Source organism: Mastigoproctus giganteus, chromosome 8, assembly GCF_048544385.1.
Source record: "Mastigoproctus giganteus isolate SK-2022 chromosome 8, ASM4854438v1, whole genome shotgun sequence".
In the NCBI taxonomy this organism is placed as follows: Eukaryota; Metazoa; Arthropoda; class Arachnida; order Uropygi; family Thelyphonidae; genus Mastigoproctus; species Mastigoproctus giganteus.
In genome coordinates, this window is record NC_143582.1 from 140,811,990 (window position 1) to 140,833,733 (window position 21,744).

Below are 21,744 nucleotides of genomic sequence, written 5' to 3' on the forward strand. Positions count from 1 at the left end.
TATGGAGAGTTATACGAACAGCAACAGCTTCTATTTCAGTTTGAAGTGGGATATGTTTAGTTGGGATCTTTGAATTTACTAGGATTGCCACACCACCATGGGCAGCGTTAGCAGTATTTCGAACTCTTCAATAAATGCAGTAGTTCTTTATCAAAGGAGAAATTTGTGAGGTTAGGTTAGTTTCCTGTAAACAAAAGGCAACTGGAGAATATTGGTTAATTAGGTATTAAATATCGTCTGTGTTGGAAAGAAAGCCTCTGCAATTCCATTGTAAGATGCTGTGGTTCATTTTGGTTTAGTTGAGGATGATTCATCTGACTGTTTTTTGTTTGAGGAGGATTTTTTTCGGTCTTTTTTCGGGAAGGTAGGGTGTCCGGTATCCATAGTGTCGTTTGCGTAAAGTTCTAGTATGGGTTCTTCATGATCTGGGTTTACATCTACTTCCATACTACTGGTGGATGATTCAGGTTTATTGTTGTCTTTGGTAGTTTTTAGTTTTTCTTTGTCATGTGGGACTGTCCGAGTCTCAATTGGGATACTGATTGGAGTGTTGGTCAATTCACTGATTTTAACTTGATGTGTGTCTTTTACAGAGTTTGATAATGTGTTTTTAACCCAGTTAGCTAGAGATGTGCTGGGAGGTATTGATGCATCTGTTTGAGCTGCTGTTGAATGAAAGCTTCGAGTGTAAGATGCATATGAATGACTGGGCATGGTAGACATACCCTGTCTGCGTGCCTCGGGGTACATGACTTTGTGCTCTATTTTATATTTTTGGATTTTTTTCCGTTTTCCACATTTCACAAGATTTGGAAAAGGTTGAGTGACTTTCTTTGCAGTTGGAGCAAATGGGACTTGAGGCTGAACAGTCTGCTTGTGTATGCTCCTTGGAACCACAAATTGGACAAATGGCATCACCTCTACATGCTTGTTGCGAGTGTCCATATTTTTGGCATTTAAAGCAACGTATAGGATTAGGTATATAAGGCCGTATTCGGCAGTTTAAGTAGCCAGCTTTTACTGAGAATGGTAAATCTGGGGTGTTGAATGTTAAAATTATGGATCAAGTTGGAACAAGATTTCCATCTTTTTTGGTCTTTATACGTTTTGCACTAATTACTTTTTGATTGCCCATTTCCTGCACTAATTCCTCTTCAGATACTGTAATCAGGTCCCACTCTGTGATGACACCTTTTGATGAATTTAACATATTGTGGGGAGTGATAGATACAGGTAGCCCAGCAAAAGTTGTTGTTTTAAGCAGCCACTCTGAATGTTTTGAGGAGGCTGTTTCGATTAGGAGGTCTCCAGATTGCAGTTGTTTAACCATTTTTGGTGTTCCAGCAATGGATTCCAAAAATCTTTGGATGACAAATGGTGATAATTTGCCGACAGGCTGGTTGGAGAGCGAATGTATTACAAGGAAGTTTGGCATATCATTGCACTGCACTTCTCTTCAGAGCCGTTTTGGTTTGTTCAGGTCATCATTATCATCTGGTTTGTCTGGCCTTGAATTTGAAGGCTCTCGTGGTGGATAGTCGTTTATATCCATGGTTACTCCTTTTCGCTCGGAGACCAAGCGGTTGAAGTGTTAGTTAATTAGCAAAAATATAAATAGAGGAAAATGTAAAGAAAGGTGTATTTCCTTTCTGTGTTCTACCTTGTGGCTTTTCAAGTATAGAACTGTTTTTAAAGTAAAACTGTTAAAAGAAATGTGAACTTAAAATATAATTTCAGTCACTTATCAAGAGCACTTTATGAATTGCAAGAATATCGTTTGGCCTCGAAATATGCTTGGCACCCAGGGCCCACCCATCTGTCTAGGCTCCAGTCTCTGCAAGTGACTCTGGAAACTAATGCAACGTACCGTCTGACTTTTGTGCGCATGTATTTCAGGTGGTTCTGAAATGATAGGTTCGGATCTAGGATCACATGTAGGTACTTTAGCTGTTTTGAGAATTTGATTGTTTTCTGGTCAACCTTGATTTGTGGAGGCCACCTGAGATTGAAGCACCCCTTGAGAAGAATGGAGTTCATCTTTGCAGGGGATATTCTAAGTTGCCCATTCCTGAAGGGTGGCCAGAGCCTGGTTTGCCAAGGTCTCTAGTTGTGCCTTTGAGTCCACTGAAACTGTTAGTATGAGGTTGTCAGGAAAGGCCTGTGATTTTACCTCATTAAGGTCTATGGCTAGGAAGGAGTCCATTACTACATTTTACAGTAGTGGTCCAAGGACCAAACCCTACGGACAGCTGTGAAATGTATTCTTGGAGAGGGTCCCATAGGGAGCAACAATCCCGATGGATCTGTTTGTGAGGTAGCTGTTGATGACGCTGTAGAAGTTGCCTGGGATCTCAACAATCCGAAACCTCGCCAAGACGCTCGGCCACCAAAGTGAGTCAAACATCCCAGCAAAGTCCAAGGCAATCACGAGGAAATACTTCTTGGTACATCTTACTTGTTCTTGTAGGTGCGTTAAGGCGTCCACGGTTGAGCGATCCCGCTTGAAGCCAAATTGGTTGGGTGAGGCCAGGCCAGACCAGCCCTGTCATAATATTGCTGCATTTATCCATAGAGGAGGCGTTCGAGTAGTTTACTTGCAACTGTGAGAAGTGCGATCGGTTTGTATGAGCTGGGAGGTATGGTAGTTTGGTTGGAATTTTCAGAATTAGTTTGACATTTTCTTTCTTCCATGAGGTCGGGAAGGTGCCAGGGTGAAGATAGAGGTTGAAAAGGTTGAGCACACTTGATTGTAATGGACTCCTTCCTAGCCATAGACCTTAATGAGGTAAAATCACAGGCCTTTCCTGACAACCTCATACTAACAGTGTCAGTGGACTCAAAGGCACAACTAGAGACCTTGGCAAACCAGGCTCTGGCCACCCTTCAGGAATGGGCAACTTAGAATATCCCCTGCAAAGATGAACTCCATTCTTCTCAAGGGGTGCTTCAATCTCAGGTGGCCTCCACAAATCAAGGTTGACCAGAAAACAATCAGATTTTGGGCTCCAAAAGGTCCAATCCAGGGCATTTATTTCCCCAGATGAGGGTTGCAGCACTGTTGAGCTCCTCCACTGTGAAATGAGGTTCTGTCATTGCTGTTTGATAGCTTTCATTTTCTAAGCAGACTTGGATCTGCTCCATTGTTGTCAGTTGTATAGCCAGGTGAAAAACTGTGTCCAGGATATTGGAAATGATCTGCTCCTAGGTTGTGGACATGCCACCTTGGGGCAATATGGTGGCAGCAATGACTTCCCCTTGGAGGAGTTCATTCGTGGTCAATTTGTAGATGATTCACCAGGGGTTCTCATTTCCTGTAGTGGAGATGGCACTCCCAACATTGCTGTTTACAGCTTCTGATTTGGGCTGTGTAAGTGTTCCTCCAGCAATGAGAGCACAACAATACAAATGGCCATCAGTCCCCAGCAGCTTTCACTCTCCCTCTTACGGCAGCGAGAGGATCAGAGTGGAAGCAGAGGGTGCTAAGAATCTCTGGGTACGACCAGGCTGCCATGCACGGAAATTGAACTTGGCCTGTTATAACGTACGATCACTCATCGGTGAAGACAGGATATTAGAGCTGGAAAAGGAATTAGAAAATGTGAATTGGAATATCATCGGTTTGGCTGAAACAAGAAGAAGAAATGAATCACTTATAAGTTTATCAAGTGGAAATCTGCTGTACACCAATGGAAACAGTGAAAGGAGTGAAGGTGGAGTTGGGTTTCTGGTCCATAAAGATTTTAAAAACAACATTTTGGAATTCAAAAGTACATCACCAAGGGTGTCAAGACTAATACTCAAGATTTCTAAGAGGTACAAGCTAAAGATTATAATGATTTATGCACCAACATCGAGCCATGATGATGAAGAGGTTGAAGAAATGCACACTGAAATTGAGTCTTCTAGACGAGCAGAAAACCCACTACACTATTATTATGGGGGACTTCAATGCTAAGGTTGGAAAAAGGCAAAACAGTGCAGAAAGAGGAACTATAGGAAATTTTGGAATTGGTGAAAGAAATGAAAGACTTGTGGAATTTGCAGAATTTCAAGGACTGTCAGTAATGAACACTTTTTTCAAGAAAAGGGTGAACAGAAAGTGGACATGGAAGAGTCCAAATGGATTAACAACTAATGAAATCGACTTCATCCTCACTAACAGAAGATATATTGTGAATGATGTTACCGTCCTGAATAAGGTAAATGTTGGAAGTGATCACAGAATGGTAAGATGTACACTTTATATAGATGTGGGAAAGGAAAGGAAAAAACTGACTCGAGTAAATAATACAAAGGTCTTTGAAATAACAGAGGAGGAGAAAAAGCAGTATGTACTGGAACTTAAGAACAAGTTTGAGCTTCTGCAGACTGCTCAGGACCAAGATATCGACGAGGAATATTACAACTTTTTGAAAGTGATAAAGCCCAAGAAACCTATAGGGAAACAGAAATCCAAAGAAGAAAAAATTAGTCAAGAAACACTTGTCATGATGAACCAAAGACGACAAATGAAGAGCAAGAAAAACACTGACAGGGAGAAAATTGAGTATACTGAGTTATGCAAAGCCATTAGAAAGAGACTCAGAGAGGACATAAGAAGATTTAACACAAGAAAAGTAGAACAAGCATTAAGGGAAAACAAAGGATTTAAATCAGCAGCCATGAGCAGTAATACAGAAAGACAAATGATACTGAAACTGAAGAATAGCGATGGTGTACTTATAAACAGCAGAGAAGGCATAATTCAAATAGCAGAAGACTACTATAGAGAATTATACATGGAGCAGTGGAATGATACCAGCAGTGGGGAAGATGGATTGCAAAGTAGCAACACATACGACATACCCGATATTCTTCCTGATGAGGTAGAACATGCATTGAAGAAAATGAAGAATCGGAAAGCCCCGGGGGAAGATGAAGTTACTGTAGAGTTGTTAAAATTGGGAGGAAGAGACATAACACAAAAACTGGCAAGGCTTTTCACAAAGTGCATTAGAAAAGGTGTGATGCCTAAGCAGTGGAATAATGCAATCATAGTTTTGCTGCATAAGAAAGGAGATAAATCAGAAATTGGAAATTATAGACCAATTAGCTTGTTATCCCATATCTACAAGTTGTTCACAAGGGTCATTACTAACAGATTAGAAAGAATACTTGATGAGAATCAACCGAAAGAGCAAGCTGGCTTTAGGACAGGATTCTCAACTATGGATCACCTTCACGTAATATCACAGCTAATGGAGAAAGCAAATGAATATAAAACACCATTATGCCTGGCGTTTGTGGATTATGAAAAGGCATTTGACTCCATACAGCATAAGGCAATGTTTCGGGCACTGGAAAGACAAGGCATAGATACTCCATATATTATGATTTTGAAGAAAATATATGAGAGTGCTACATCCTTTATTAGACTAGACAAAGACAGTAGCAAATTTAAAATCGAGAAAGGAGTTCGACAAGGAGACACAATATCTCCGAAGCTGTTTACTGCTGCCCTTGAGGAAGCCTTCAGAAGATTAGACTGGTCGCAGAAAGGAGTCAATGTGAACGGAGAGTACCTAAACCATTTACGATTTGCAGATGACATTGTGGTCATAAGCCACGATCCCAAAGAATTAGAGGAAAATCTTAATCAGTTATGCACAGTTAGTAAGGATTTTGGACTAAAGATGAATATGGCTAAAACAAAAGTAATGATGAACAAGTATGCCACGGAAAGGGAAATAATGATTGAAGGAGCAGTAATTGAAAAGGTGGAGTCATATACTTATCTGGGACAAGTTATTAGCTGTAATAATGATAAATGGCTGGAAGTCAAGAGAAGAATAAATTTTGGATGGACAGCATTCAGGAAATATAGTCACATACTGAAGAGCAATATCCCAGTTTGTCTGAAACGTAAAATAATGAATCAATGTATACTCCCCACCATGACTTATGGAAGTGAAATTTGGGCACTCACCAAAAGAATGGAAGAGAAGCTAAGAACTACACAGCGAAGAATGGAACGAATTATATTGGGAATCAGACTGTTAGATAAGAAGAAAAACACATGGATTAGGCAGCAAACTCAAGTAAAGGACATTCTTATCAAAACTAAAGAACTAAAATGGTCTTGGGCAGGACACATAGCTCGAAGACATGATGACAGACGGACTAAGAAAATAACAGAATGGTACCCAAGAGGAGCTAGAAGAAAACCTGGAAGACAAAGGCGGAGATGGATAGATGAAATTCATGAGTTTTTGAGTAGTAAATGGATGGCCAGTGCTCAAAACAGAAGGAACTGGAAAGTTGCTGGAGAGGCCTTCATCCTGCAGTGGATTGAAAATGGCTGATGATGATGATGAAGTGTTCCTTGCTTCTTTGTAGCATTGTTAGAGTACTTCGATCTCCGCCGCTGGCCAGGAGTGCCTGGCCTGCTGAAAAGCCTTTCTTCTGGTTTGTGATTCTTTCCGGAGTCACTGAAGTTCTAGGTTCCACCAAGGCATAGCCCCAGGGGTTGGATTTTTCTTTTTAATAGCGATGTCACTTGTGTGCATTATGATCTCTGTTATCTTTCTTTGGAAGTGATCTGGATCTTTGAGGCACTCAAGCTCCCTCTGTCTCTGTTGTATGCTGGTTTTTAAGGTAGTTTGGAAGAGTTCCCAATTTTCTTTGGAAATGGCATATCTGTGAGTGGTTTGTCTAGCTGCAGGTACCCTAGTCAGTGATTTGTTGAGTTGGAACGTAATGGCTCGATGATCGGACATTGTCCAGACCTCTCGGATGGACCAGTCGGTAATATTATTAGCTATGTTCCTGGGAGCCAAGGAGACATCTATGGTGGCCTCCCACAGTGTATTACTGAATGTGGGCAAATTATTTGGTTGGTTTAAAACTATCAACACTGAATTTGTAAGGAACTCTTCCAATCTAGTTCCGTTTCTGATGCCCTGTCTGTCTGGTGTGTGACTATGCCACATTGGTGACCGACTATAATTTTAGCATTGGGAAGGGTGTCAGCAGCCAGTTGGAGGTATCTTGTGGCGAAGGTGATGTCTTTGCCCTGGCAACAGTAGAGGCAATAACATAAAATGCCCCCAGAGCTGTGGTGAGGTGGGCACACGCAGCCCAGGCTGTGCAATTTTAGTCACGGTAATATCTGGATTTCTGACTGCAAATGCAACACACAGGGTGCCATCCTCAAATTGTACTATCTTGTAGATCAGGGAATATCCCCTGACTACTTTCATGTGTGAGTATGGCTCTTGTATTATCATGACATCTACATTCTCCTCTTCAGCCTTCATATGGATCTGATCTGCCACTGCTCTGGCACTTTGCGTTGATCTGCAGAAATTTTACCTCTGTAGTGTTGTATCCTCTAAGGTGCATCTCCATAATCCAGCCTGGATTGGAATGAGCTCTTAACTTTCGGGTAGGTGGGGCACTTATTAACCCTGACTGAGTGGGCACAGTCCAACTTCAGACTCTTGCAGTTGCAGTTGGCACAGATTGGGTAAGTACTCTTGTTTGGACAATCCCTGTAAATGTGGCCTTTTGCCAAGCAGTGGCCGCACGTGGGGTCAGTCTGAGTGCGGGTGTGCATTGTATGCCTGTATTTATAACACTTGAAGCATTCTTTAGAACAGTGAGAATTCCACCTTCATTCATTTTATTAATCCCTCTCAGAGCTTGGGACTGTTTTCTTAATGTTCGAGCTTTAAGTTAAAAAATGGTTAGCTATAAAAATTTTAACATAAACGAATGAAACAAAAATTCGTTACTACCACTTAGCCTTCTCTGAAGAGAATATATCTTGACAACTTTTTAATCCACGTATTTTAGTCAAAGAAGTTTCCATCCCTTCTGCGAGGAGGCTGGCTTCTACTATCTAGTAATAAATTTTTCCATCTTCTAAACACAGCACTTACAAAGTCATTAAAATACTTAATCTTTTCTCTGTGAACAATACCCAGAGAGCACATGCTAGAAGAGAGTCCACACCAGAAGACATCTCCACAGTCAGTCTTCAATTGACATAATTTCCACATTCCAACATATGTTGAGAAGTTTTCTCCTGTCCACATTGACAAGTTTCTTGCTCTTTTAAACCTAGTTGGAACAACCTGTATGTCAAGCGATGTCCTGTTATTAGGAATGTTGCATTTAGGCTGAATTGCAGTGAAGGCTTTTTTTTATTTACTAACCCAACTTGGAGGAAGAACAGATATGTCTAACTTCCTTTAGTAGAATTTTGCTAGTCATTTTGCCACAAAGCCATCAGTTCTTGCAATATTCATGCTTTCTCAGTTTTAAAATCTGATTGCACATTATTTTCATCTAGGCAAGATGACACTCCCAGAATAGTCTTTCTTATATTTTTCTTCGTACAATATAATAAACCGCTGAGCAGTATAACATACTTAACAGGCATTTTCCCAGATATTATCTGTATAGCCTCTGAGGAGACAGTACTGCATGCCCTGGTCACACCCAATAAGGCAAATCTCTGTGCCTGTAAAGTATATTTTTGCATTACCACCTGACTTGTTTTATGTACCCAAGCTCCTGAGGCATATGTGATGATGTGGACAAATAGACATTCATACAAAAGGTTTATTGCCCAGCCTTTTATACCTGAATCAGACCTTATAACCCTCCAAAGCTTGGAGTACAATGTTTCATTCTTATTCTTAAGATATTTAGCATGCTCATTAAAGAACAACCTTTCTTCAACTTGTATTCCTAAATATTTTGTGACCTTGATATACCGAACTGCTCCACCATTCAGGCTGATAGTCTGTGCTCTATTCACACATCTGGTGAGTATGGGCTTGGCACATCTAGGGTCCTGAGTGGGTATCATCATTCTTCTCTTTCTTCTTTCTTGGTGATTCCTTTCTACTTTTGACTCTCTCAGGGAAATTTTTTTTTTTTTTTTTTTTTTGGTTGGTGCAGCATAAGGCTCGGGCTTCCTTGCATCATATAGTTAATAATAATAACTTACCTTTCAATAACATTTGCAAAGGCTTTTTCAATAGCTTTTCTTGTGGCATCTGCAACTTATTTATTCTTGACCATTTGTACAATTCCGTTACTACACTTTCAGCTCTGTTCTCTAATTGAGAACGAGAATTCCCAGTAATCAGAATTTTTAAATCATCAGCATAGGCTATATATCTTGTTCCTTCTATGTCCCTGTTTAAGAATTCATCTAAGACAATATTCCAGACAAAGGAATCTCTATCACCAAGCCTTCAAGGACATCCACATAATACACTTCTTGTAATTTCAGTATATAGTGTCTTAACTACAATTCTTCGAGGGCGCCTCCGTAGCCAGGTGGGAAGGAGCAGCAGAGCGTAGCATACTCTTCTTGATTAGACCAGGGTTTGAGCCCATCACCACCAAATACGGAGAATGCGGAAAGGTCAGGGAATGACCACCGCATACTCCTGGAGCAATATGGCCTTAGTTGCTAATGCTCCAAATAACAAACAAAAACAAAAACAAAAAAAAAAAACAATTCTTCAATCACTAAAATAGTCTCTAAACACTGAATATAAGGTACTAGAACATTCAGTTATTCTTATTTTTGCTATAATACTCTCCTACCAGAGTCAGTCGAAAGCAACCTTGAAATCAACATAGACTGCTAGTAAATATCTCGAATTGATCTCCTCTACAGTCGGACTACACTATGTACTGCATCCTCATCACATAAGCTTTTTATTTTTAAAGCCATATTGAAATTCTGAGGATGTAGATTTTTCATTATATTTAATCATCAATCAGCTCACACAGATCCGTTCATAAACTTTGCCGAGAACCAAAAGGAGAGCAATCGGTCGATATGCATCAGTATCCTTCATTAGTCTATCTGGTACTATTACATTCCATTCCATTTATTTGTACACACAATTATACTTATACAAAGATTATGTATATACAGTTTTATATACATGAACATTCTCATTACACACATATTGGACATGTTATTTTTGACCTCCTGGTGCATTGCGTACGTGTGTCCCGGAGTCAAGGGTGGCTCCTAGGCAAAAGCCCATCTCCACCTAGTTCATCTGTTTTGCGTAGAATCTCAACAAATCTAGTCTAAAAACATGTGTGAGGTATTTTACCACTGCCAATATATGACAGCTGCCCAGTGCCCTTCTCTAGGCCCGGGTTTACATTATGTATTTGTGCCGAATACACAAGTCCCGCACCCACTGGATGTTGTGCAATACCAGTGGGTGTCGACAAGTGAATTACTAGTGGAGAACTTCCACAAATTATCCTCACTACCATCGAGAAACAATAATTATTATATTAAACAGATATATACAATACTTTTTTTAAATATGCTCAGAGTCTCTGAATTCCTGAGAACCAATAAAATAATATAAAACATACAGTGGACAATTAACCACACTGTCTAGTCTGTCTGCTGGAAATTTCGAACCTGTCAACAAGCACAATGAGATAGCTACTAAATGATTCTCATAAACCTTGTGTTACACAGGAAACCAATCTTTATAATAACAATTTACAAAAATCAATGCAACATTAATTAACATAAATCAACACAATAACAATTACTTTATATCTTCTCTTTACACATAAACCTTTTGTCTTTTGGTCATTTGTGAAGTCAATTCCCAGAAGAAGCTGAGGTTCTTAGCTGAGTCCTCAATATGAAAACTGTTCTTAAGAAGATTTGCAGAGCAGTAAAGTTATTATGGTCTTCAACTAAGAAATTTACATTGTTCTCCAATAAGTTTGGAACTGCAGACATTAAATCTGCTCTAGGTTGAGAGTACAATGGACAGTTCAGAAGTACATGAATCCACATTTCATATTCCCCACACGTGCAGTATGGATCAGGCTCCACTCAAATAACTTAGCCCGGAGGGACCCATGCCCTGTTAGCAGACAAGAAGTTGTCATAGAAGGCCTAAACCATGAAATAACTCCAGGGGTTGTTGAGAATTCCACTTGCTGGTACTATTACAGATCAACTCATACCTGTTGTAGGCTTCAATTGATTGCTCTCTAACTGTCCCATGCTCTCTTTATCTGCTCTATTTGACCAGCCAGCTCTGCAGTCAACGATTTCAGCATCTTCCTCCTTAAAGGTATGTATGCATTCGTGGATTCTGTGATTTTTGCTTTAAAAGTATTTGCCATCCCCCCCGCAATCTACCCAGTTCAGATACCATATAGTGCCTTAAACTGTCAAAGTCCCACTCTTGTATGTATGCATTCGTGGATTCTGTGATTTTTGCTTTAAAAGTATTTGCCATCCCCCCCGCAATCTACCCAGTTCAGATACCATATAGTGCCTTAAACTGTCAAAGTCCCACTCTTCTCAAGTTAAAATCCATGCCTTTAACTTTAACTACTGCAACACCTTTCTTCATCTTCCAGCTGATGATTGCATGATCACTTCCTGACAATGGTTCCTGCATTTTAAGTCCTGTGATTTCATCTGAATCATTAGTAATGATGAGGTCAAGAATATTCTTGCCTCTAGTACTTTCTCTAACATGCTGGTACAAATAATAATCATCTAGTTTATTTAAAAAGGCTTTTCCCCATCGTGAATTTCTCCTCCCACTTATTCCAATTAATCTGGGGCAGATTAAAGTCATCAATAATAAGACATTCATGCTTGTTTGCCCATTCCATATTCATGTAAAGACACTTGTCATATTCTCCATAATCTCCTGGTCTGTAGATTACTCCCACTCTCGTTGTTCTTTTGCTTCTGACTAACTCACACCACACAGATTCTACGCTGGCAGGCATAACTTCAGATTCAGCAAAAGCTCTTTTCATGCTCATGCCGCTTTCGATAAGAAGCATGACCCCTCCACCCCTTCTATCATTCCTGTCTTTCATAAATATATTATACATACCATAGTGGCACTCCTCATCACCAATTTCTGGGTGGCATCATGTTTTTGTTAACCCTATAATATCAGCATTAGTTGTCCTAACCAGGAGTTAAAATTCAGCCATTTTATTGACAACACTCCTGACATTATGCAGATACAGTTGAGTTCTATAGTTCAGAAAAAAAATTCTGAACTACTCTGAGAGAGAGAGAGAGAGAGAGAGAGAGAGAGAGAGAGAGAGAGAGAGAGAGAGAGAGAGAGAGAGAGAAGGTGAAAGGGAATCACCAAGAAAGAGAAGAATTATGGTATCCAGCTCAGGATCCTAGGTGTGCCAAGCCCATACTCACCAGATGTGGGCCCCTGGGGTTCTTTAACCAGTGACTCCATTATTTTCCATGGAACAGAAGTCAAGCTAACAGATACATAATTATTTGCTTTGTCCCTTGATCCCACCCTTTCTGAATTGATGATAAATTCACTCATCTGCAGTCCATGCTGCACTTCAGATGAGTGCCTGAATTCAACAATACTTTTATAATGATTGCTAAAAGTTTGCTTATCTCTTTTGCTGCCTCTCCTAATATAATTAGGAGAGGCAGCAAAGATTAGAGATCCCCATCCACCCCAGGTACTTTATTTGCTTTCAGCTTCAAAAATTTCTCTCCCACTCTCCTCTCAGTTACTGCAAAATAATTTAGCTCACTGTAGAATTAGGTAAACTTCTGGCACCCTAAAAAGTCCTCATCTGTAAACTAAGATAAAAATTATCCATTCTTTTGTCAGCAAAACTGAGCAGGATCATTAAAACAAACTATTCATATCTATCAGAGCAATATGATTCATCCTCTTCCTTCCAGTGTTTACATACATAAAGAAGCCTTTGCTGCTTTTCTTTGCAGAGGAATTATCATAATCTGCCCTAGCCTGTATAATCTCTCTTTTTTTTTTTTTTTTTTCCTTTCTTTCTTTTTCATCTTTGGTTGTATTAGTTGTAGAACTAATTTACTTTTTGATAATGCCAATGATAAAAACTGATTACAACTCAAATTGTATAAATTAATCGCCTATCTCAGGCCCTACAAAATTCAAGTCAGAATTATAAGAAATACTTACAGTGGACAGATATACAGAGAAGAAGCATAAACAGCATCACTGCCTTGACCTAAACCTGTTGCAAAAAATAAAACTAATAAACAATAATTTGAAATGAAAATAATATATTGTTAGAAATAAATTCACATTTGTATTCAATACGAGGCAGCCTTTCTTAAACTTGTATCTATTTTTCAAAAATTCTCAGTATTAAAAAAAAAAAGTTAACATTTAACAAATACTGCATCATTTTACTTTTTACTAAATTTCAGTTAGCTCTTGAAATTACTGTCTGAAACAATGGTGCTGGAGAAATGGAAATATTTACCATATCTTATGAAAACTCTGACTTGACATGCACAAAAAGGTATGTTATAATCAGTCAGGTATGACTCCACAAATTATGAAACAACGAAATTGTTTTAGTATTAATAGAAAACAATACAAGAAAGCAAGCTCATACAGCATCAGTCAAAAAATAATAAATAAATAATATTAAGATTCTTAGCAAAGCTAATTATCTTAATAAATAATCAATAGTACTTCAAGCTTTCAGCTATAAAATTAGTCATAAATAAATACTACTAATAATAATAATAATAATAAACACTTCCACATCACTTGCCCAACCATTCTAATAAACAGCCTAGTTCTTCCTTCAATTTATTGAAACTACTCACTTCCACCATATCAAATAGAGGGTTGTTCCAACACTCAATTACCTGCTAGCAGAAAGAAAATTTCTGCACATTTCTCATGCATCCACCCATCCTCATTTTAAATTTATGCCCTCTCAAGTGTGTCTGCACAAGAAGGATGCCATCAGCACTTAGCTTACTTGATCCATTCAAAGCCTTAAACACCCCAATCATATCTCCTCACAGATATCTACTTTCCAGACACTACAATTTTCAGAAGTGAAGCCTTTCATCGAAATAGTACCCTTTTGTTCTCCTCCTTAATCCCACTGACCTTCTCTACACCCTTTGCAACAGATCTACATACTTCATAAAATTGAGCCTTCCAGACCTGTATGCAGCACTGAAGACGTGGCCTAACCACTGCTTTATACAAAAGGATAATCACCTCCTTATCCTTTACAAAATTTGTGTATATCATTGATATCATATACAATGAGCTGTCCTGGCAGCCTGTCTGCACTGCTCAAAGAACTTCACATCTGATTGGACAATTAAACTCAAGTATTTTTCATTTCCCACTATCCTAATGTAGTACCAAACAGTTGGTACATAAATCTAGGATTACATCTACCCATATGCAGCACTTTGCATTTATCAATGTTAAACTTCAATTGTCATTTCTTTGCTCATCTGCCTAATCTTTCTAAACCTTGTTGCAGTAGCATACCTTAATTGCTTAAAAAAAAAAAAAAAAAAATCATCCTGACAACCTTTGTATCATCTGCAAACTTACATATTAGGCCTGATATACTTTCATTAATGAATATTGAGAACTATGGACCCAGCACTGAACCCTGTGAGAACTTACTAATAGCATTAGTCCAAGAAAATAAATGTCCATTGATAACTGCTCTGTCTTCTCCCACTCAACCATCTCTTTATCTACAGTAGTAACTTACCCTTAATGCCACACTATTCCAATTTGTACAGCAGTCTTTTATGTGAAACAGTAACAAAACCTTTTCTGAATTCTAAGTATATGGGTATCAGAATTATTTTTTGCATTCAGTTACTGTTAATTCAACATAGTATCCAATCAGATTGATCAGACAAGGTTGTGTCTTAACAAATCCATGCTGTTACTGCTGAATAACTGCATTCCCTGTCTGGATGGCACCGAATTACTTCTTTAATCAGCAATTCCATTATTTTCCATACAACAGAATTAAACATACAGGTCTGTAATCATCACTTCACTTTTGATCCCACTTTGTGAATTTAGGATAATCCGCACATATCCAATTCCGCAGGGACCTCCCTGAATCAAAGGATGATCATAATCATGGCTAATGTTTTACTGACCTATTTTACTCCTTTCTTAATATAACTGGATAAATCCCATCTGCCCAAGGTGACTTTTTTATATTTAGCTTCAACAATTCTCTTCCACTTGCTTCTCAGTTATCACAAAATCACTGAACTCCTGTAAGTTCGTATGCTTCTGCCATTACTAAGAAATTCTCTATGTGTATAAATTTTTATGAAAAAAAACTATTCAGTTTGTTAGCAATCAGTGCTAAATCATCAACAGTTATATATCATCTATGTCTAGCAGTTCAATGTATTTCATCTCTTTTCTTCTAAAGTTTACATAACTAAAGTAATCTTTGCTGCATTTCTTTGTACATTAGCATTAGTAGAGGCATATGATGCAAGAAAGCAAGCTTATTATGCAGCATCAGCCAAAAAAAAACAAAAAACAAAAACAGCTCCCATTTCACCCCTCCATTCATTCCAAATACCTGTTCAGTTCAGCCTTAAATTTATTTAGGTTATCAACTTCCACAACAAAAGATGGAAGCCTGTTCCACCAATCAACTACCTGCTGGCTAAAGGCAAACTTCCGCACATCTATCCTACAACTGTCTTTCCTCAATTTGAATTTATGCCCTCTCAGGTGATTATTCCGAGCAAGAGGAAGAATCCCATCAGCATTGAGCATGGTCAAACCATTCAAGGCTTCATACACCTCAATCAGATCACCTCGCAGGTGCCTAATCTCCAGACACTGTAATCTGCAAAACTTAACCTAACCTAACTAACCTGCTTGCCCTTCTCTGTACTCGTTCCAACAGCTCTATATCCTTCTTAAAATGAAGCCTCCAGACCTGTATACAGTACTCAAGGTGTGGCCTGACCATTACCTTATACAAGGGAATAATCACCTTATCCCTGCTAGAAAAATTCCTGCATATCATTGACAAGACACCATTAGCTACTCTTGCAGACCATCTGCACTGCTCAGAAAACTTAATATCTGCCTGCACAATTACCCCCAGGTCCTTTTCATTGTCTACCGCTTTCAGTGTAGTACCACAGAGTTAATACGTTACTCTGGGGTTACTGCTTACCATATGTAATACTTTACATTTGTCAATGTTAAACTTCATTTGCCACCTCTCAGCCCATCTGCTCAACTTTTCTAGATTCTGATGCAGCAGCATACTGTTATTAGTATCCTTAACAACACTGCCAACCTTCATATCGTCTGCAAACTTGAACATTAAGCTTATTATACCATCATCAATATCATTTATAAATGCAGAAATCAACAATGAACCCAACACTGAACCTTGAGGGACTCCACTAATAACAGTGTCCATTGATTACCACTCTCTGTCTTCTCCCATTCAACCATCCCTTTATCCATAGCAGCAATTTGCCTCCAATGCTACACTGCTCCAATTTATGCAGCAGTCTTCCAAATGCAACACTATCAAAAGCCTTTCTAAGATCCAAATATATGATATCAAAGTTATTCCCTGCATCCAGTTTCTTTGTGACCACATCATAGTATCCAATCAAATTGGTCAGACAAGACTTTCCCTTAACAAAATTAACTGAACTTATAACTTATAACTGAACGTCCGACTTATAACTGAAGTCTTGTCTAGATGATCCTGCAATGCTTCTTTAGCCAGTGCCTCCGTTAATTTTCCTGGAACAGAAGTTAAACTAACGGGTCTATAATTACTTGTGTCACTCTTTGATCCTCCTTTGTGAATTGGAGTCACATTTGCACATCTCCAGACTATGGGTACCTCCCCTGAGTCCAAGGAAGCTCTCATAATTAAGGCTAAGGGTTTTCTTCCTTCCTTTGCTGCCTCCTTTAATATAACTGGATAGATCCCATCCGCCCCAGGTGCCTTTTTTATGTTTATCTTCAACAATTTCTCCTCCACTTTCCTCTCAGTTATTACAAAATCATCTAGCTCACTGCCAGAGCTTAATTCGTCTCTGGCATTCCCCTCCCTGAATAACTCCTCATGTGTGAATGTCTATGCAAAATACTCATTTATCAACAGTTGACCCATCAATTTCACCCCAGGGGCTCACATCTGGTGAGTATGAGCTTGGCAAACCCAGGGTCCTGAGCTGGATATCATCATTCTTCTCTTTCTTGGTGATTCCCTTCTACTTCCCCCCCCCCCCCCTCTCTCTCTCTCTCTCTCTCTCTCTCTCTCTCTCTCTCTCTCTCTCTCTCTCTCTCTCTCAGAGTGAGAGAGAGATTTTTTTTTTTTTTTTTTTTTTTTTGGCTGGTGCAGCATAAGCCTCAGGCTTCCTTGCACCATATGGCTAATAATAATAATAAATATCCAGTGGACCAATCTGAGTCATCCCTTTCCTTCTAGAGTTTACATAGGTAAAGAACTTTTTGCTGTTTTTCTTTGCATCCTTTGCTAAAGATTTCTCATAATCTGCCTTTGCCTGCCTAACCTCCTTTGTGACTTGGTTACAGACCAGCTTATATCTATCATAGGCTTCCATGTCACCCATTAATATATATGTATCCCATGCATTTTTCTTCTCTGCCACATGTCTCATTAGTTCATCTGAAATCCATTTAGGCCTTAAACCTTGAACAATATTTCTTAGTTGATATGTAAAGCTTAGTAGCTTCCAAGATGAATTCTTTGAATGCCTTCCATTTTGAATTTGCTGTTGGTAACATCATCAGTTGGTCCTACTGTATAGAGTTTAAATAATGTCTCACACCACCGTAGTCGCCTTTGCGAAAGCAAAAACCCTTTCCTTTACCCCTGATGGTAGTTACCTCTTTGAGTAAATCCCACTTGAGCACACTGTGATCACTGCCACCTAGTGGTTCCTTAAAATGCAGATTCTTAATGCATGTAGAATCACTACTGATAATCAGATCAAGAGTATTACTCCCTCTAGTTACCTCCCTAACATGCTCATCTTCGGGAGGCAACTTTGCCGGAGACTTCTCGTAATCTGCGTTAGCTGGCCTAAACCACTGCAATTTGATTCGAAACAAGCTTATGCGTACTGTAGGCATCTGTATCACCTGATAATTTATATACGTAACCTATACATTTTTTTCTGTACCACATGTCTCATCAGATCATCTGACAACAACTTAGCTGTAAACCTTGAACAGTATCTCCAATTTCTTATCTTGTAGTATAAAAAGGCTAGTAGCTTCTGCAATTACTTTCGTGAATGCTTCCCATTTATAAAATGTTGCTGGTCCTAATGAATAGATTTAAAAACTGTGAGGTTTTTAAAAACAAAGCAAATGCCCTTGCCTTTGCCAAAGACAGTAGTTAAAATTTTTAAATAAATCCCACATTAATATACTTTGATCACTGCCACCTAGTAATTCCTTTATCTGCAGATTTTTAATGCACAAGAGGTGAATGCTGATAATAAAAACAAGAGTAATGCTATCTGTCATTGCCACTCGAACATGCTAGTATTGAAAACAGCTATTCACTAAATACAGAAAAGTCTCGCAACTATTTGAGTGATCAACCCACAAGTTCCAGTCAATATCTTGAAAGTTAAAATCCTCCATTATAAAACATTCTAATTTACTGGTCCAACTATTTTTCTGTTTAGTTGTTCATTATACTCATCACAGTCATCAGGTGTATAACTCCTTTTTGTTTTCTCATTGCTTACATCACACCAGAGTGCCTCAAAATTGCACTGGTCCCTTTGTTTGTTTGTTATTTGGTTTTTAGGAGCATTAGCAACTAAGGCCATATTGCTCCGGGGATATGCGGTGGTCATTCCCTGACCTTTCCGCATCTTCCGTATTTGGTGGGCACGGGCTCGAACACCGGTCTAATCAAGAAGCGTGTGCTACGCACTGCTGCTCCTGCCCACCTGGCTATGGAGGCGCCTGCACTGGTCCCTCTGTCTACTATCAATTTGGTGAACTGCTAGATAACTCCCCTAAATCCTTTCCTGTCTGCACACATTGTATTACCAGTATTGTTGTTGTTGTTATTATTTGGTTTTTAGGAGCATTATCAACTTAGGCCATATTGCTCCGGGGATATGCGGTGGTAATTCCCTGACCTTTCTGCAACCTCCATATTTGGTGGTCACGGGCTCGAACCCCGGTCTAATCAAGAAGCGTGTGCTACACACTGCTGCTTACCAGTATTCAAATTCTGCATCCATCATGTCTGAGTATTAACACGCCTCTAATATCACTACAATGTCTGTGTTAATATACATCTAATCTGTTTCTAAACTCCTAACATTAGTGTACACTCAAGTATACATGCACCTGTTCTTAAATCTTATTAGTCCTCTCACAGCCCATGTTTTTGCTTGTCCCAGCATATCTTGTAGTTCCCAACTCTTAGCTTTCAAGCTGCTGCATGATCAAATAGAAGCAGGGCAAAAATCAATTGTACTTCCACTTGTGATTTCTTTAGTCTTTGTATCCACCATGGATGCCAGCAGCATGGTGCAAAGTGGGGCAAGTGCACCACCTTTGGATGTTGAAGTAATAAACAATTTTTAATATTCTCATTAATTTACTGAAACAATCAAACAATACAAATTCTACAAAAAAACCTGTAATATTAATTCAATTAATATATTAAAACAAGAACAAAATAACTCTTGCAAAGCAGAATTAGACCTAGTTAATTTTCAACATTATCTTTAAATAAAAATTACAATCTTCTCAGCGAATATAGTTTGCATTCATAAAATCTTCATTTCCAATGATGAAATTTTGCACCTTTTTCTTTTTCACTTTGCTGGAAAGCACTCAGTCTGCACAGTACTTTCCCAACCGATCACAAAATGTTTGCTCAGTTGTACATGTAAATCAGTCAAACTTGACTTAATTAAGATATTGCATGTACTCAAAAATTTGTTGAACAAACGATTTATTCCCACATGCACAACCTTAGTCTGTGGGGGTAGCACAGTGGTATTCTCACCATCCTCCTCACACTGAGTAGAAAAGGCCCATGTTCAAATCCTGTCATTGACATGAGGAAATTTTATGGGCTTTTCTCAATCCATGGCTGAGTTAGTCGGCCTCCAGTGTAGATAGCAAGGTTTTTTCATCAAAACAGGCAAATTGATGAGAGAACACACAATTTACAGACAATTTAATATACATGGATATATGTAATAACTTACAAGGTGACCCTAATGTAATACGGTAGAACGACGATTATCCAAATTGGGACCAAGGTTGGTTCAGTTAATTAAATAGCTGGGACAATCAAACATACATGAGAATACCCATTTTATATGAAAGTGTAATAAGGCCTACAATTAAGTTATTGCGCGCAAGGTTATTGCCACTGTATTTTGAACTAAAGGAATTGGTAGCGGATATTCGAGAAATGGAAGCTGATTGAGCAGGGCGAGGTTTCTCAAACTGGAAAGTGGAATGCAAAGTGCTATCATCAGCAGAACTATGGATAGGATTTCTGGGCAATGGAAGGAGGTCATTAATATGCAAGAGGAAAAGAGTGAGGGAAAATAACTGAACCTTGGGGAACACAAGCATTAGTGGAGAAGTTAGAAGTCAGAGAGCCATCTACCATCATCCTCAGTGAGCGGTTAGAGCGGTTAGTTCTTCTACACAAGACAGAAGCTTGTGTAGAAGAACTTTATGCCAAACGCGATCGAAAGCCTTTGAGATGTCAAGAGCAACTGCTTATGTTTCGCTGAACTTTTCCATTGAATTTCTCCATTAATGGTTAACATAAGCCAGAATATCACCAGTGGATCGACTCTGGCAGAATCCATACTAGTAATCGTTGATCAGACGAAAGGTTTCTAGATAGTTTAAAAGTTAGTGGTTAATTGATTTCTCCATTACTTTAGAAAGAGTAGAAGTAATTGCAATGGGACAATAATTCACCCTTTTTAGGAACTGGTTAGATGTGAGTAAATTTCCAAGCAGAAGAAAAAACACCTTTGTAATATGAAAGTGAAAAAAGGCGGCAAAGAATAGGAGTAAGTTCAGGAACACAGGTTTTGAGAACAAGTGGAGACATACCATCGGGACCTGGAGCTTTCTTAGCATCAAGATTCGTCAAAATCCTTCTGACATCCTTTTGACGGAAGACTACAGGAGGCATTGAATGGAGCGTGTTGGGAATGGTGGGAGGTGTTTTACCAAGATCATTAATACATGAGCTGGAAGAAAAATGGGATGCTAGCAGGTCAGCTTTATCCTTGGATGAAGTGACAACAGAACCATCCGGTTTGGACAGAGGCGGGAGCAGAGATGGGCAAAAGTTGCGGCCAATAGCTTTGGCAAGAGAACAGAATGCTTGGCTACCATTAGGGCAAGAAGCAAGTTTTCTACTCTTAGCCTGTTCAAACTTTAGTTTGAACTGATTAATAACTGCTTTACAATTGTTGCGAGCTTTGGTTTAGGCAGAAAATGAAACTGGAGAATTAGAAACAAGCCAATTACGATATGCAACATTCTTCTCTTGAACAGCCTTAGCACATTTATTGGAAAACCAAGATTTAGATAAAGTACGAGATTTTAAAGTGGAGCGTGGGATAAAGGATTCCATTCCTGCAAGAATATTTTCACTGACACGATCTGAGCAAACGTTGACATCAGAAGTTTTGAAACAGTAATCCGACCAAGAAAAGCAGAGCCACGAGATAAAGGCTCCATTGGAGAAGGGACAATCACCAAGTTGTGATCTGAGGTGCCTAAAGGACCATTCACTTCGACCGTGTACTTAGAAGGATTGTTGGTGAGAAAAAGATCAAGTGTGTTGGCTGTATGGTTAGGATTGTTTGGTATTCTTGTAGGTAAA

General features: G+C 39.0%; 1 protein-coding gene across 1 annotated transcript in view; it reads right to left on the bottom strand.

The window, feature by feature from the left end:
- Cad87A (cadherin 87A) overlaps window positions 1–21,744 on the bottom strand; it is a 778,434-nt gene that overhangs the window by 718,112 nt on the left and 38,578 nt on the right. Inside the window, exon 2 of the mRNA XM_090378948.1 lies at window positions 12,999–13,053. Within this exon, the coding sequence (XP_090235074.1) occupies window positions 12,999–13,035 (37 nt within the window). The 5' untranslated portion in view covers window positions 13,036–13,053. The remainder of the gene's footprint in view (window positions 1–12,998; window positions 13,054–21,744) is intronic.